Consider the following 14,619-nt stretch of genomic DNA (forward strand, 5'->3'; position numbering starts at 1 on the left):
CTTATATATATAAAGAAAATTAAGCTAACAATTGCCTTTGTGAGTATGTCTTTCTTTCAAAATGCTGTGAATCAGGAGCAGATCGAAAACAATATAGTTTTAAAAAAGTTGTAGCTGTAATGTAAGCTTTGGTCGGTTGGCCACAATCTCACTGCTCGGTTCTATTCTGATGCATCCACTTGCAGACAAATAGATCCATGAACGTCTTCATTTTCCTTCTCTGAGCAGGTGTCTTGCTCAAAACTGTACGGCTGGAGAGCTCCAATATTGCTCACCATTTTTGTTCCATAACTAATGTCAGCTTAGGGTTGTCCGAGGCTGTACGCCAGCAGGAGAGCCTGTAAACAAATGGATGATGGGAAGTGGGGGCGGGCTTACTATCCTGTTACTCTGCAGTTACTATGTCCTAGAAAACAACATGGGTTCTTTATTTTGGCTAAAACTGCCTAATCATAATTAAAAGATCTTTGGGAACAATTTCACAAAAGATGATCGGAATGGGACTTAAAAAAGTGATTAACCTTATGCTAAAGTAAGTACATTTTTTTACTGGCATATATTTCAACAACAAGGTGGACAATATTTTAAATTCACCTGTGAATTTGGCCAAAGAAAGAAACACAACACTACCTCCACACATGCTGCAGATGTTTACCAATACTGCCAGCATTTGAAAGTAATGATATTCAAAGTGACACCATTGGCAAACCATGAGAAACAAAAAAAGAGGCATTTTCCTGTTGTTGTTGTTTTTTTTCCCTGTCATGGTATGACCTAATTTGTTCTTTTGGGCTTGTCATTGCAAAGCAGCTCATCTAGCAAACATGCCTGATGAGGTGTGAAGCCAGCACCCAAATACAGCTCTCCTAGCCTGTGCCCAAACTGCTGCTCCTCTGCGCTTACTGGAGGTTCATGCCACTCACAGGCACACAGTCAGGGTCACATGCAGGCATTCACACCTGAAACCAGTCAGCCAGAGCAGGAATCAGCCCTCCACTGACATGATAATGGTTTCAGAGTGTCCGGTTTCTCCTCAGAGTCGATGCTGTCATGGAGTTATGTAAAGACGGAGTAAAGATAGTCTGTTTGTTTATTTGCTTTTATTTCATTTTAAAAGAGCCACTTCCATTGTCCTAAAGAATACATGGTATTCACACACAACTGTAAGCGGTGGAGCAGGGAAAATGCAGCCTCTTGTTGGGTAGAGTTTGTTAAATTATTGAACGTGTTCCAAGCTGACATTTGTAAGCAAACTTGCTAGAGGCAAAAAAAACAAAAAAAAAAACAACTAAATGATCAAATCTTAAATTATTGCCAGGCTTAAGATGAAGTGGCTTGAGTACCAGCCTCTGTTAGCAGTTCCGACAACTCAGAATATGAGCATTCTCAGTCAAAATAGGAGCTGAAATGTGTGAGTAAGCATGTCTGTTAAGAGTTGAAGTGTTTAGATCTTCACCCCTGGCTGGGTCATTTGGCAGGTGGTAATGGCTGGTCGGGTGATTGCAGTTGACACTGCGTGGGTGAGGGAGCAACCTGTTCGCTGCGGCAAAGAGGACATCGACTGCAGCGTTCCAGGTGTTGGTTGCCCGTAGCGACTGCGCAGGTCCCTCTAAAAGTCCAGGTGTTTGGCGCTGGAAGTGGCGGAAGCGCAGGCCGCGGCGGCCGGCTCCCCCTTGCCCACGCGGCTCACCGTCTCGGAGAGGTCCGGAGGCAAATGCAGTCGCTGCAGAAATCAGAGGAGGCAGTAAGGAGGAAAGAGTTAATGTGAGGGAATGGAGCCCAGCAGAAATCATGACGGAGGATCAGCAATACAGTGGATAATACACTTCAGTGATGTTTATTCACAGAGAAGCATGTTGGGCTGAAATTGCATTAGATGCTTCAGCACTCCCTTTAACACAGGCAGCATGGAGAAAAGCTGCCAGCCTGTTGCTTCAGACAGCTTGTTGCACCGCTGAGAGAAAATACCGTACAGTATATGTAGCAAAGGACAAATCCCACAGTAAAAGGGAGAAGGCGGGAGTGTGTGTTCATGTTTAAGTCAGTCTTGACTGCACAAACAGACGATCACAGTCTTTACAATTAAGTCTTTCAAGTGTTTTGCACCAAAGCTGATCTGTAAAGCAGCCTCCAAAAAGTGGTTAATGAGGGCCCCCCTCATAAACACCTCCCAACACGCACACAAGCAAACATGCTAACCGCTTTTGATGAGCTACACTGCCCTCCTCTCGGCAGAATCAACAAGAAAAGGCCACAAAGTCCTGAAGAGCTCTTCAGAGCGTGAGAGGAGGTGAAGTATCTCCCGAGTCAAGTGAGCCCCCGACAGTGGTGTTGAGTAGCACGCTGCTCGAGTGTCTATCGAGGAAGTTTAATCAGAGTAGAGCTGTTCTGGAGACAAGAGAGTTTAAACCCTGTAATTTGCCCCTGAAAGAATCTGCCGTGACATCTGAAACCCGCTGGTCAAAGCCAGCGCTCCCACCCCATCCCAGCCCTTCTAAACCTTCCCCGCCTGCCTGCCTGCCTGCCACATCCTCATCCCCTCCAGTCATCCAGCTTTAGGATAGCACCTCCACTCCCACAGATACTTATCTTCTGCTAAATCACCGGGTGTTTGGAATACAGGCTTTTAAAGCGTCATTACTAAAAGATAGTTAAGGACTACGTAGAGGTGTCGCCCCCTCAAGGGAAGACCACTTCCACCTATTGTTAATTTTAAAAGTTTTCTAATTTTGATTCACCTGAAGGTCTGAACTCCAGCCACGAACCACGACAGTTCAGGTGTGACGTAGTCTCTTGCTGCTAAACCTAATGGCTCTGTGAGCATTTCAGAGATGTGCTTGTGAGGTAAGCAGAAGAAAGAAGAGGAGGCCTCTTTGTACTGCTCTGAACATTATCTGAGGCAGGTGGGACACATCAGAAGCTTCTGTAATTCAACACAAGATAATAAGGGAACGGGTGCATAAAAGACAAGTGGAAGGGTTCCCAGAGGCGGGAAAAAACAAAGAAAAGCTACACAAACATCACAAATCAGTAGAATTTAAATCAATGCGTGCTCTCATTGTTGCTTTATGCTAAATGCAAAGAAAATGCAATAAAAATACAAACACCAAAGGAAGAGATTGTTTGTGAAAAACGAGGCCAATTCTATCCAACTCCCCTCTTTCGCCAGCACAAACTCACATATTGGCCTTGAGGAGCTCTGCTCTGCCTCCATCCCTGCCAAACCTCACCTGCATAACCTTTCGTGTCTTCAGCTCAGTCAAGTGTGATTGAAAAAGTAAAACAATGCATTGATCAAGCCTGGACTCAGTCCTGCTTAGTGCACTGCAGCGGAAACACAGTAGAGAGGGGGGTAGGAGGAAAATCAATCACATATACATCATGCTTGCTGGGTGAGTAAAAAAAAAAAAAAAAAGATATCACACCGTTGTCTGGCTGTCATTCACCCACGGGCCTCGCTACCGTGTGTCTGTTTGGCTCGTTGCTATTTGGGCGCACTGAGCATGTGCAGAGCGAAGGTCAAAGCAATCCAGAAGTGCAGCTCAACTCCTCTAACCTTTGAGTTCAGGGGCAGATGAGAACAATCAATGGTAACATCAAAGTTGGAGGGAGGAGGAGACTAAACCAATCGACCGCTTTGACACACTAAGGGAAAAGACAAGCTCGCCCAACATCCAATCGCACACATCACTGAGCGCTAATCTGAGGAAACGATAACTACCAAAACTTGTCTTTAACCAGAGTCCAGCACTCAAAATACTTTAAAAAAGGTTGACATCGTTTTGTAGCTTAAATTAAAAGCATATTGGAAATGTAAGGGTTCCTTTTTTTATTTGGAGAGCCAAAATGACCTTTCGCACTGATGGTAAAGAATGGGATGAGCACAGGACTCGGACAGATACGGCCAGCGAGGCTCTCAGGCGGCTTCCCCGTGACCTGCTCCCTCCATGATGTAAACAAGGACATCCGGAAAACCCTCACAGGCATGGTGGGGTGTATGAGTGTGAAGTCTTTCTATGCTGCCCGGCAACCTTCATGAGGGCGGAGAAAGAGGGGAAAAAAAAATAAGACGGGGTGGAGGGGAGATGGTGGGTGTTGGATGGGAGTGGACGGCGGTAAAATAGACCATTGGCTGGGGTGCGCCGGTGGTGGTGTTGGATGTGAAAATGGATATGTGCCACAATGTTAGTGCGATTAATGTGTGTGCGGGCGTTTGTGTGATAGAGCTGTGATGTCAGTGTTCCCTCCCTGGTGGCAGACTGGGGTAAAGGTCCGTGGTTCAGCTCTGCTCCACAGCCAGAGGGGCTGGGGCCACGCTGGCAAAAGGGTGAGGGGTGACAAAGCTCCAAACGAGCGCTAAGCACTTCAAATGAGCCCTTAGGGCTGGCCCACAGACCAGCTTTGCCTAAGAGGGTTACTAATATGACCCAACAATGGTGATTCCCTTCAGCTAACTAAAAATAAAGAGCAGCAGATCCTGAACGGGTGAATAATGTATCAAAATATACAGTGTATATGTCACTTTTTTCTTCATTTACCTTGCACCTACAAGACAGATTTCTAAAACTTCATCATCAAAAGCATTCCTTTGGTGGCAATGACCTAAGTATTAGTTGCTAATTTAAAGAGTCATTTCTTCAATGGAGTTTTTCCCATTCTTAAAAATGCACATGTCTGTGTGGAGCTTAGCATAATGGGACACTCATCACCTAGTTGGAACACATGACACTCGGTCTGGCTGTTTAGATCAGATTAGCTGAACGCAAAGAACATTTCTAGAAGTGACACGAAATTTACCTCCAACACCAACCTAAAGCTGTTTTATGGTCGGCAGTCTTTCTTCAGTGTAAGTGAGCTGGTTCATGGACGTTCCTCTGGTTTGAATTAGGTACACTAAAATATTACTTCTCTGATGTGCATGCCTTAAACATCCATTCTAGTGAAAACTGTGTTTTTGGTCTTTTTAACATGTTCTTGTGGCATTTGCCAGATAATGGAGGACATATATGAAGAAAACTAATTGTTTCGGAGTACTGTATTTTCTGCACGAAAACGCCTTAATTTTTTTCATAAAAACCAATATTGCGTCTTATAATCCAGAGGGTCTTATATATGGATAAATTCTGGCTGTTCTTGATAAATTATGCTTACTGATGTTGAAGCAACTTTGAGAGGTGCATGGTACTCTTTGGTTGGGTGCCATTGTGAACATGCTAACAGCGGCTAACGTTTAGTGTGTCAGATTTTTTTTTTTTTTTATGTTACTAACTAGGTAATGAGTTAGCATATTCAAGTAAAGTTTGCTTTACAGTCTGTGTTTTCACATGTTGCAAACAAGGTTATGGGAATTGTGAATACTCTAACGCAGCTAAAGTTTCTTCAGTGCCTAACGTGTAGCGCGTCAGACTTTGTTTTTTTTACATTACTTACAAGGTAAAGAGTTAGCATACTATGGTAAAGTTATCTTTACAGCCTCTTGTTACGTACTTTAAACAAGGTCGAGAGTTTTGATTACTCTAATACTCTCAATGGCTAACAAGGTAAGGAGTTAGCGTTTTAAAGTAAAGATGCTAAACAGTCTGTGTTTTTATGTATTGCTAACAAGGTTGCATGCTAATCTAGCCAGTGTTTAACGTGGCTAACGTGTAGCATGTTACAAACAAGTTCTAGAGTTAATGGCTATGTCCCCTAATCCCTAACTCCTAAAAAACTATATAGTGCAGGACTATCTAGTGCCCTGGATTTTAAAAGCAATTCGGACACCATTCACACTACTTTACCTTTATTTTTCTACACAATGGATATGATGTCCTGGATTTCACCAATTGAAAATCGAATCAATCTATCATGTATTTGTGACTACACTGTGTTCTGATGATAAAAAAGTGGATGGTTTATTAAAAAATTACAGTTAAACACATTTTTTTTTCACAAAAGTTGTTCGACCGCCATGCATTGTACGTTTGCTAATGTAGTGAGCATCGATGCACGCTAGACTTCTGGGAAATTTCTAGAGCACTCAATTTTGGAATTGTAGATTCTGACAGCACTAAAAAATGGCGATGCACTAAGTAGTGAGAAGAGAAGGAATTCGGACATAGCAACTGTGAAAGTACTAAATAAAGTCTCACTGACAGACTTATCTCAGACTCTTCTGTCTTGCTTAGTGAACTTTATAGTTTTGTGCACCTTATACAAAACCAAAGTTTATAAAAAAAAAAAAAGGACTATTCATTGTTGATGCGCCTTTATAACTGGATATTACGAAAAGTTCAGTATTTCCTTATTGTGAATCATGAGCAGACCCATAATAATCCAGTTTGAAAAATAGCTTTTTTTTATGATGTAGAAGTATGCAAGATGGGTCACAAGTTCCCTGCTCCAATAAGGAGATGAAGGAGAGTGGAGTTGCTCTGGACCTAAGGTCCTCCCCACAACTCAGAGCTGAACTCCTAATGAATTACTCACTCTGCAAAAGACAGAGTGACAGTAGACTGTCATAGAATATTACACAGTTTAATTTTCTTTATATATATATGTTGACTAAAAATTGCACAATTGTATTTAAAAAACTACTAGCACTGGTTTTAAAAAGCTCCAAAGACGATCCGAGTGGATTTAAGATCTGATCCCAATCATAGTTTTTCTATATTTTCATTAAAATATTATTCAAAAGGAGTAACTATTTTGTATTTTTAGCAAACTAAAGAACACTGTGACTGACCTCTTGTTCCTCCAAAACAATAATAGGTCATTTGCCAGTCAAAATTCCCCAAATGGCACAGCTGCAGTGCAAACTACTGAGCATGACTGTGACGCCAGGTCAGTGTCTTCAGTTCCCAACCCTTTTTCTACAAGCATAAAAAGGTCAAAACGGCAGCATAATGCTTTGTGGCTGAAACGAATAGTTATTTGCCAGACTTCCCCGTGTGTTAAGTATCTAAACCAAGCTAAATCACCTTCCCAGTACTCTAATCCCTCACACCTCTAAAGTTACACGCCATTGTGTGGGAAATCCTTTGCTAAACCTAAAGGGAACTAGAATTAGTTTTACTTTGCCAAAAAGTCACATAACGAGTTGATGGTGGTTTTATTTTTTTCAGTTTGAAGTCAAATCAGGTTTACGTTGGTAGTTTTAGAAAACACTTCCTCTGCCTGGCCTGAAAACAAATGCAGAAACATTTAACAGAAATCCCATCACTTAGTTTTGGTAATTCTAGCCCTACAGCTCTCAACAAAAGCTGACAAGAAGCTCTGCCTTGCTCATATTTGTGATAACAAAGACTGAAACTGGACCCTTGGCTGAACCTCAACAACAACTTGCATTGTAGTAAACTCAAAAAACGATTGTCTAAATGTATTATTTTTGTTGTACTCTTTGCAGTTAGGTAGAAATTAGGACACATTTTTAACAAAGATTTAAAGATTCTAACTCCATTTTGACCCGTTTACATATGATGCTTCATTGCAGGAATTATTTTAAATAAAAATACTTGGTTTAAAATAAATGTAAACTCTTCTCAAATTGCTCTGATGGTCACCTGGTCACTGTGTCACCTGGTGCCTGATCCAGTATAATCTGAGAAGCAGCCATATAGACAGTCAGGCACGCTGACGGATAGATACAGACACAGGCTCCTCATCTCTTCCACTTCATGGCCTAATGAATCTGACAGAGTAGGCAGCAGGCAGGCAGAAGGATGAGTAAGCATTTTGAGTGTAATTATATTCCCAAACACAGAAAGAAATGGGGAGGGGGGACTAATAAGTGTTTGAATTTCATCAGAAATAGGCATGTCCAAACAGGAAATTGATTAGCAGACAATTTTTTAATACCTCATGGAATGTGTATTTCTGTTTCCCTGAACAGCTTGCTCCTGACTTACCCCTCCTGCTCCCCAGACTGGCAAAAAAGCAGCATTTGGGGTTATCTGTCATATTAGCATGCATGACATGCATGGGAACCATCGCGCTCTGCGGTGCTCACCGATGGCAAACGGACAAACAAAGGCCAAAAGTGTAACTGCACTGTAACACAACAACTTGACTTGCCATCTCCGCCATCATCGTCATCTTCAACCAGACCCTCCTCTGGGGTTCTCTGCTTGGGCCTGTCATGAGCTTTGACAGGGGAAGCAGTGTGGGGCCATTTTGTCTCTTTTCTGTTCAGTTTTGTTTCTCTTTGGAGGGCAGTGTTGGTGTGGACTGTGGGCGTTGTAGGGTGAGGGCATGTTGACCCTTATAACAAGAAGAGGTTTTAGGGGGGGGTTGTTGGTGTTATGGACGTGGGCACAGCCAGGGAGTGCTGGGTTGCCCCTGGAGGGACATGGCGCCTGGGGAGAAAGTGAGAGGGGTAGAGGGCGTAGAGTACAAACATATTTAAGTGTTGCTTTCACTACAGATAGGCTCATAGCAGAAAGCAAAGCTGCACGGGTTATGACAGCATGTCTGGGGGACCTCTTATGCCCTCCACCCCTCAAATACATTTTACCCCTTAAAGTATGACTCTCATTCAGATAGGAGCAGGTCTATCTGTGTTGCGGAGATGGCAGGCTGCAGTAATCAACACGAGTATGAAAGTTTGAGGGGTAAGGCTTTATAAACTCTGAGGGGCGTCCAGAGGCAAAGCTGCTAGTTTTTTCCAATGTTTTAGGCCAAAAAAATAAGTTTTGACAGTTATGACAATGCTAGTAATATTTTCAAAAAGTAGCTTTGTGCTTAAAAAATAAATTGCTGGGAACTTTGACAGTATAGCTGGGTTTTTGGGCACTACACTAGTCCTAAAATACGAAGGTTTACAGTACAGTTGTATTTGGGAAAGTATCTGAAACTGCTAAATCACTCAACAACTCCACTGTAAAACAAGGAGCAGGATATAAAATAATCCATTATCTTTCAATTTTAATTGTTAAGCAGATAAAAATGAATAGTGCTTTAGGACCAAAGACATAGAAAAGTATTTTGATTTAAATGTTTCATCTAATAGACATTACAAAGATTGCATCGAAAACCCACTCCATTGAAAATTGTGTTGTTTTTTTATAACATGTTCTTGTAGCATTTTTCATCTTGATGGATTACATAAATATAAAGAAAATTAAGATTTGTGTCTCTGAGTATTTCTTCATTTGAATTTATTCATGTGAATCAGGAGCAGATGAAAAATATGCAGTTGGAACAAGCTTGTAGTTTTATGTACAAACTACAATTAGCAAGCCACAAACTTCCTACTGCGCTCCATTCTGATGTATCCACTTGCAAAAAAAATAGATCCATGTACGTCTTAGTTTTTCTTGTCTGATCTGGCATCTGGCTCCAAACTGTACGGCTGGATTGCTCTAATATTGGTCGCCATTTTTTGTTGGACCGCTAATGTTAGCTCGGAGTTGTGAGTGGCTGTAAGCGGGAAAGAGGGTAAACAAAGGGATGATGGGAAATGAGCGCAGCTTTACTTCCAGGTCAACAGACCCACCCAGAACTCAGAGGTGATAAACTCCTGCTTCTTTGCAGAAAGAATGACCTTGAAAATGACAAGTTTTTAAAAATGTGGCTAAAAATGGCATAATTATATTTAAAAGACCTCTGGGATTTTGTAAAAATTAGATCAAAAGATGATTGGAGTAAGACTTTAACTAAAACATGTTATTTAATCTGCAAAAAATCCCCCAAAATGGCATCAAGTTAAGGTATGATGTAGTTTAAAGTGTCAATTTTCCCACAATCTCAAGCTATTACCTCAAAAGTTAATTCTTCCCTTTCCCCTCTAAGCATTTCCATCACTGTCTCAGTCACCCAAACTACAACTGAAGAAAAAAAAAGTGTTTCTGAGAATATTTTGCAAGCACTGAATTATTCAAGCCCTTTTCTATGTTGAACTCAAGTGTACACACCCTTGGAAAAAAAAAAGAAAAAAAAAACACAGACAGAAAAGACACTCGCTGCCACTCTCCTATGCATGTGTCACACAAGTATTTACAACACAAGCACACAATGTCAGGTTGTGCATCTAAGGTTTCCCAAACAAAGTCATAGCTCCAGCAGAAAGTCCCATTTTTCACCCATCATTTGTCCTGTGATAGAGTTCACGCAGTTTACAGGCATAACATTTGGCAAAGCGAAAGGTCGTCTGGAGGTTACTGTGTCGGGCTGGGTAAGTGGCTGACAGCTCAGGAGGGGTGGGAGGGTGGAATGACTCTCACAGAGGAAGTCTCTTTACCCAACAAATAAATAAATAAGGAATGGAAGAAAAGATTACAGAATATCAATCACAATAAAATAAAAAGTTTTAACGAGGAGGTTTTCCCATGAATTACTCAATTTTTAATCCATTTGTTTTTCTTGTACATGCAATAAAACTATTGATAAAAAACCACAGAAAACACAATTTTTTGTTTTTTAGTGGCAAAACTGGAAGCAGTGCATCATTTTCTGCAATGACATACAACTTCCTGGACAAGACCATATCCTAAACTTCCTGAGATTAAAGTAAAAGAATTAGGAGACAGAATAATATGAATACTAAACCTAAAAAAGCGAAGGAAATGACTATCTGAGGCTAGGACACAGAATAGAGTCTATTGTAACAACTGCACAAGTGATGGTTTGATATCTTTGTGGGTGTGTGTTTAAGCAAGCGTATGTATACTTGTGCGCATCCATGTCTGTCGGACTGCCCGGATGAATAAAGGGGGGTGGGTATAATCCATCACCAGTTGATAGTCCTCACAAAAAAGAAGCCCTTTCAGCTGAGAGGACGGCCCTTGTGCGGACAAAGACCACCATACTGGGGACTTCATAGGACCCAGCTGAAAAGGTGTTGCCCAGAGTAACCTCATTCACATTAACAGGCATGTTGGCCAAAGCCAGTCATTACTGCTGACTTGGACCAGCCGGGCCACACATAGACCAGCCTATAGATGCTGAGGCCATTCACTCCACATCAGCCCACAGGCAAACGGCCTGAACTCTGCCACTGGGGAGCATCTAGAATTGTAACTATTCTATTTCACTGTCTGAGGGAATTTTAAGTTAAGCAGAGTTCCAGCCAATTTATAGAAATGTTTTGAATACACTGTTTATACTTTACGGCAATTTAAATACTTTCAAAGAAAACACTTTTTGATTGTTGCAAAAAACACCCAATGAGGAGGATAGCTACAAATAAATAATTTAATTTAAAAATCTGGACATTAATGGTTAGCTAGCTAAGTAACTAATTCAGTAAAGTAAGTTAATATAGTACAAGAAAAGCCTTACGTTTACATGAATTATGCAACAATGACTATTTTTTCATGCAAATCATCAGCCATGATTAAAAAGTTACAATAAATGTATAAAAAATGTTTTTGTAAACTCCACTTTTTTATTTTCTGTTTTTCTGTTTGTAATTTGTTGCAGAAATTTGCAGTAATTACAGATTCTACCTCAAATTTGTTAGAAAATGTTATATTTCAATTTTATAATGTATAAAAACGCCATGTATAAGATCAGATTGCAGGGCCTGCGTTGCATTTTCACCTTCATAAGGAATCACTTGCAATGTATTTAAAAAAAAATATATTTATTCATTTTTTTACTTTTCTTTAAATAATTCAAAAAAACTTTCCTTTAAGCACATTTTAAACAAAAAAATGATAAATAATTATTGGACATGGAAACATTCAAAATTTGACATTTTCTGTTCTGTAATATATATGAAACATATGTTTAAATAAGTAAAAAATATGAATAGGGTTAATTAATTAAATAACAGCCTGATTAAAGACGGTAGGCATTAATTAACTGGATCATCAGCATAAATACAGAATCCTGAATTGGAGATTTTTTGATAGATTTTTCAAGCAACTTAAGAATAAGTAAAGGATAATGCCTGACAAATTATGCGTTATCAGAAATTAAAGAACAACGCAGAAGCCTGAACAGTCTGATGCAAATTCGTCATGATAAGTTAAATGAATATGAATGACAACCTCTGGACTCTGTGACTGGAACCTCTTTTTTAAGTGTAAATTATCAGTGTCCATTTCTAATCCACACCCAGCAGCCAATCAGAATCGAGTATTTGTACGGACCATGGCATAGCTCATGTTAAACATTTTTGTCAAGATATAAGATCAAAAGAGAAATATTGCATTTTATATTAAAACTAGAAATGCAATAAATTAAAAACTTGCAAATGAAAAGTATACATATTGTATTATTTAAAATATAAAATAAAAATATAGTAAAACTAATTTAAATAAAAATAAACTAAAATGCTGTTAGCCACTAAAAGTTATGTCAAGGAAAAAAAAAGAAATGTTTGACTAAGAAAAATTATATACATAAACTCATTACCCCACGACTTTCACTTAAAACAATGGTTTTCTTGAATACAGAATGAAAAAAAACTGATTTTTACTTGTAATAACCATGCTAAGTATGATACAATTCTTCCAAAATATCTTCTAATCAACTTATTTGGGAACACTGATACAAATTCCCTACAACAGAGCACTTGTGATGAAAGAAGAGTTCAGCCTTTCAAAGAGAAATTAAGTCAGTACATTCTAACCCTTTACAATAAAAGCCAAAAAGATGCCAAAGGAACAGACATTTGAAATCATTTTTTTGTAAACAAATGTACCTGTTTTTTTCTGTGATTCCCCCTCTTCCTGCACCCAGTGTTTCCCTACATTCTCCTTCCCAAGTACTCTCCCTGTGGGCAGGTGGTTTTGTAAATTTAGCCACATCTAGGTGAGGTGCTTCCTGGGTAGACTGTTGGCAAAGCCACCTTTAGGGTGTTCACAATGTCAGAGGGAATGAGGCATCACCTCAGCGGCCCTGTCAGAAAATTCACCACCTTCCATTTCCAGTTAAAGCCCTAGGTCCTCGAAGCAACATGGATTATAGGGGAATTTTTTTCTTTTTTTGACTAATTTAGCCTGAACACACCAGCCATTACCTAACCTGGAGTGCTGACTGAGTGCTAATTGTGAAGCATTACTAAAGCTATTAAAACAGTGATCCAACGCCTGAGGAGGACACACGGCAGCGCTGAAACTCAGACAATGCTAGTCTTCCCCGCAAACGGTCCCTTTAAAGGTGACACTGCAGAGGATGTCTAGCTGTTAAAAAAATAATGCTGACAAACAATGAGATCATTAATTCTTGATTTTTCTTTTTTCTTTAGGGAGAATTAATGTTTTTCTGGCACATATTTAAATAAGTTTCCATCTGAAAAAGTCTAGAATCCATGAAAAAATAAAAACTAAACAAAATAATAAAAAAAGAACTCTGCAAAACAGTAAAACCCAGCCATCATAGACAAGTTTTCCCTCCAAAAAAGCAACATTTTAACACTTTTTAACGAGTGAATATCTTTCACCAATATTTTTTATCATATCAGGAAAAATAAAACCATCTCCAGCTAATTAAAAGTCATGCTTGCTTAACCAATGGGGAAAAAACAAGCAAAATAAATAAAAACATGAGAAAAAATTGCTTTCAAACTTAATTTTGAAAGGAAAAATGTGCACCACTGAAATCTCAGAAGGTTTTGCTGTATATTTTTTAGAAAAGATAAAGAAGGCGATAAAACATTCTAAAAAAAAAAAAAGTTTGTTTCAATTTAGTACATTGAACTAAATGGGCATTAAAGAAATGCTCCTAAAACTTTTCTACCAACTGGAACTTTTCTGTGAAGGGCTTTTGGGAGGCTTTTAAGCCATGACACATTTTTTTTAAAGCAGGAGCTTTTCTGTGGTTTGGATTATTTGTCAAAAACCTTTGATCACAAAACCACAAAAGCTTGAGGCGACTAATGAGTAAGAATATTAGTTTGAACTATGTAATTAGTGTGCAATTATATTTGATGAAGCACATGAAAAAAGGAAGAGTAAGTGGTGAGATGGATACAGAGTACTGTTAGTCTGAAAAGAATAATAAAATTGGAAAGCGGTCCAAATGCGACTATCAGATTCTTCATTCTTCCCAATTTTGAGTTGGGCGTTTTGCTGGGAAATGGGCGGCCTGCCAGATTGGGGCCAAGTCAGAGTTGTCAGGGGATTACAGTTCTGCCTTGCTCACTGCAGGGGGTGCGGAGTGGGCCTCAATTACCCCGGAGCGGCATGTTTGATTTGGCCCGGCACTTTTGGGGACAGACCAAAAGCTGAATAATGCACCATTAGCAACTCAAAATCCTGCCCTAAAATGAGTCCACTTAGGCATCACATACAGTAATTGTGTGTCTATCAAAGGCTGGCAGGTCCACACCAATTACCCTGATAACAACAAAACAATCTATGCATAATATTATAAGCTGAACACCTGTGGGCAACCACACACATCTCTGCTTTACAGTGAACAACTCCAACCGCCTGGACAGTTGATAGAACCAACTTTAGAGTTCTGCACGGCTGAGAAATGTGTTACATGCTTATCCTTGCATTTGTAACTTGAGGGGTTAGATTGTAGACAGAGGGAAAGAGCCTGTTTGGAAAGACTGAGGGAGGGAGATCCCTGCACTCTGCCAACAGTAAGGGCTGTGCAATTGAATTTCACAGGGTATGAGGCAGCAAATGGCATGTAAAGTCTGAAGCATCAGACTGTTTCTGCCGTACAAAGCGGACAGATAAGGGA

At 39.9% G+C, this 14,619-nt stretch overlaps 1 protein-coding gene across 2 annotated transcripts in view; it reads right to left on the reverse strand.

Annotated features, from left to right (window-relative positions):
• Positions 1-1,083: 1,083 nt before the first annotated feature.
• elp4 (elongator acetyltransferase complex subunit 4) overlaps positions 1,084-14,619 on the reverse strand; it is a 55,699-nt gene continuing 42,163 nt past the window's right edge. For both annotated transcript variants that reach the window (XM_036210643.1, XM_024296019.2), the window contains one exon: positions 1,084-1,723. In XM_036210643.1, coding sequence (XP_036066536.1) covers positions 1,610-1,723 — 114 coding nt within the window. In that variant the 3' untranslated portion in view covers positions 1,084-1,609. The remainder of the gene's footprint in view (positions 1,724-14,619) is intronic.

This window comes from Oryzias melastigma, linkage group LG3 (genome assembly GCF_002922805.2).
Source record: "Oryzias melastigma strain HK-1 linkage group LG3, ASM292280v2, whole genome shotgun sequence".
In the NCBI taxonomy this organism is placed as follows: Eukaryota; Metazoa; Chordata; class Actinopteri; order Beloniformes; family Adrianichthyidae; genus Oryzias; species Oryzias melastigma.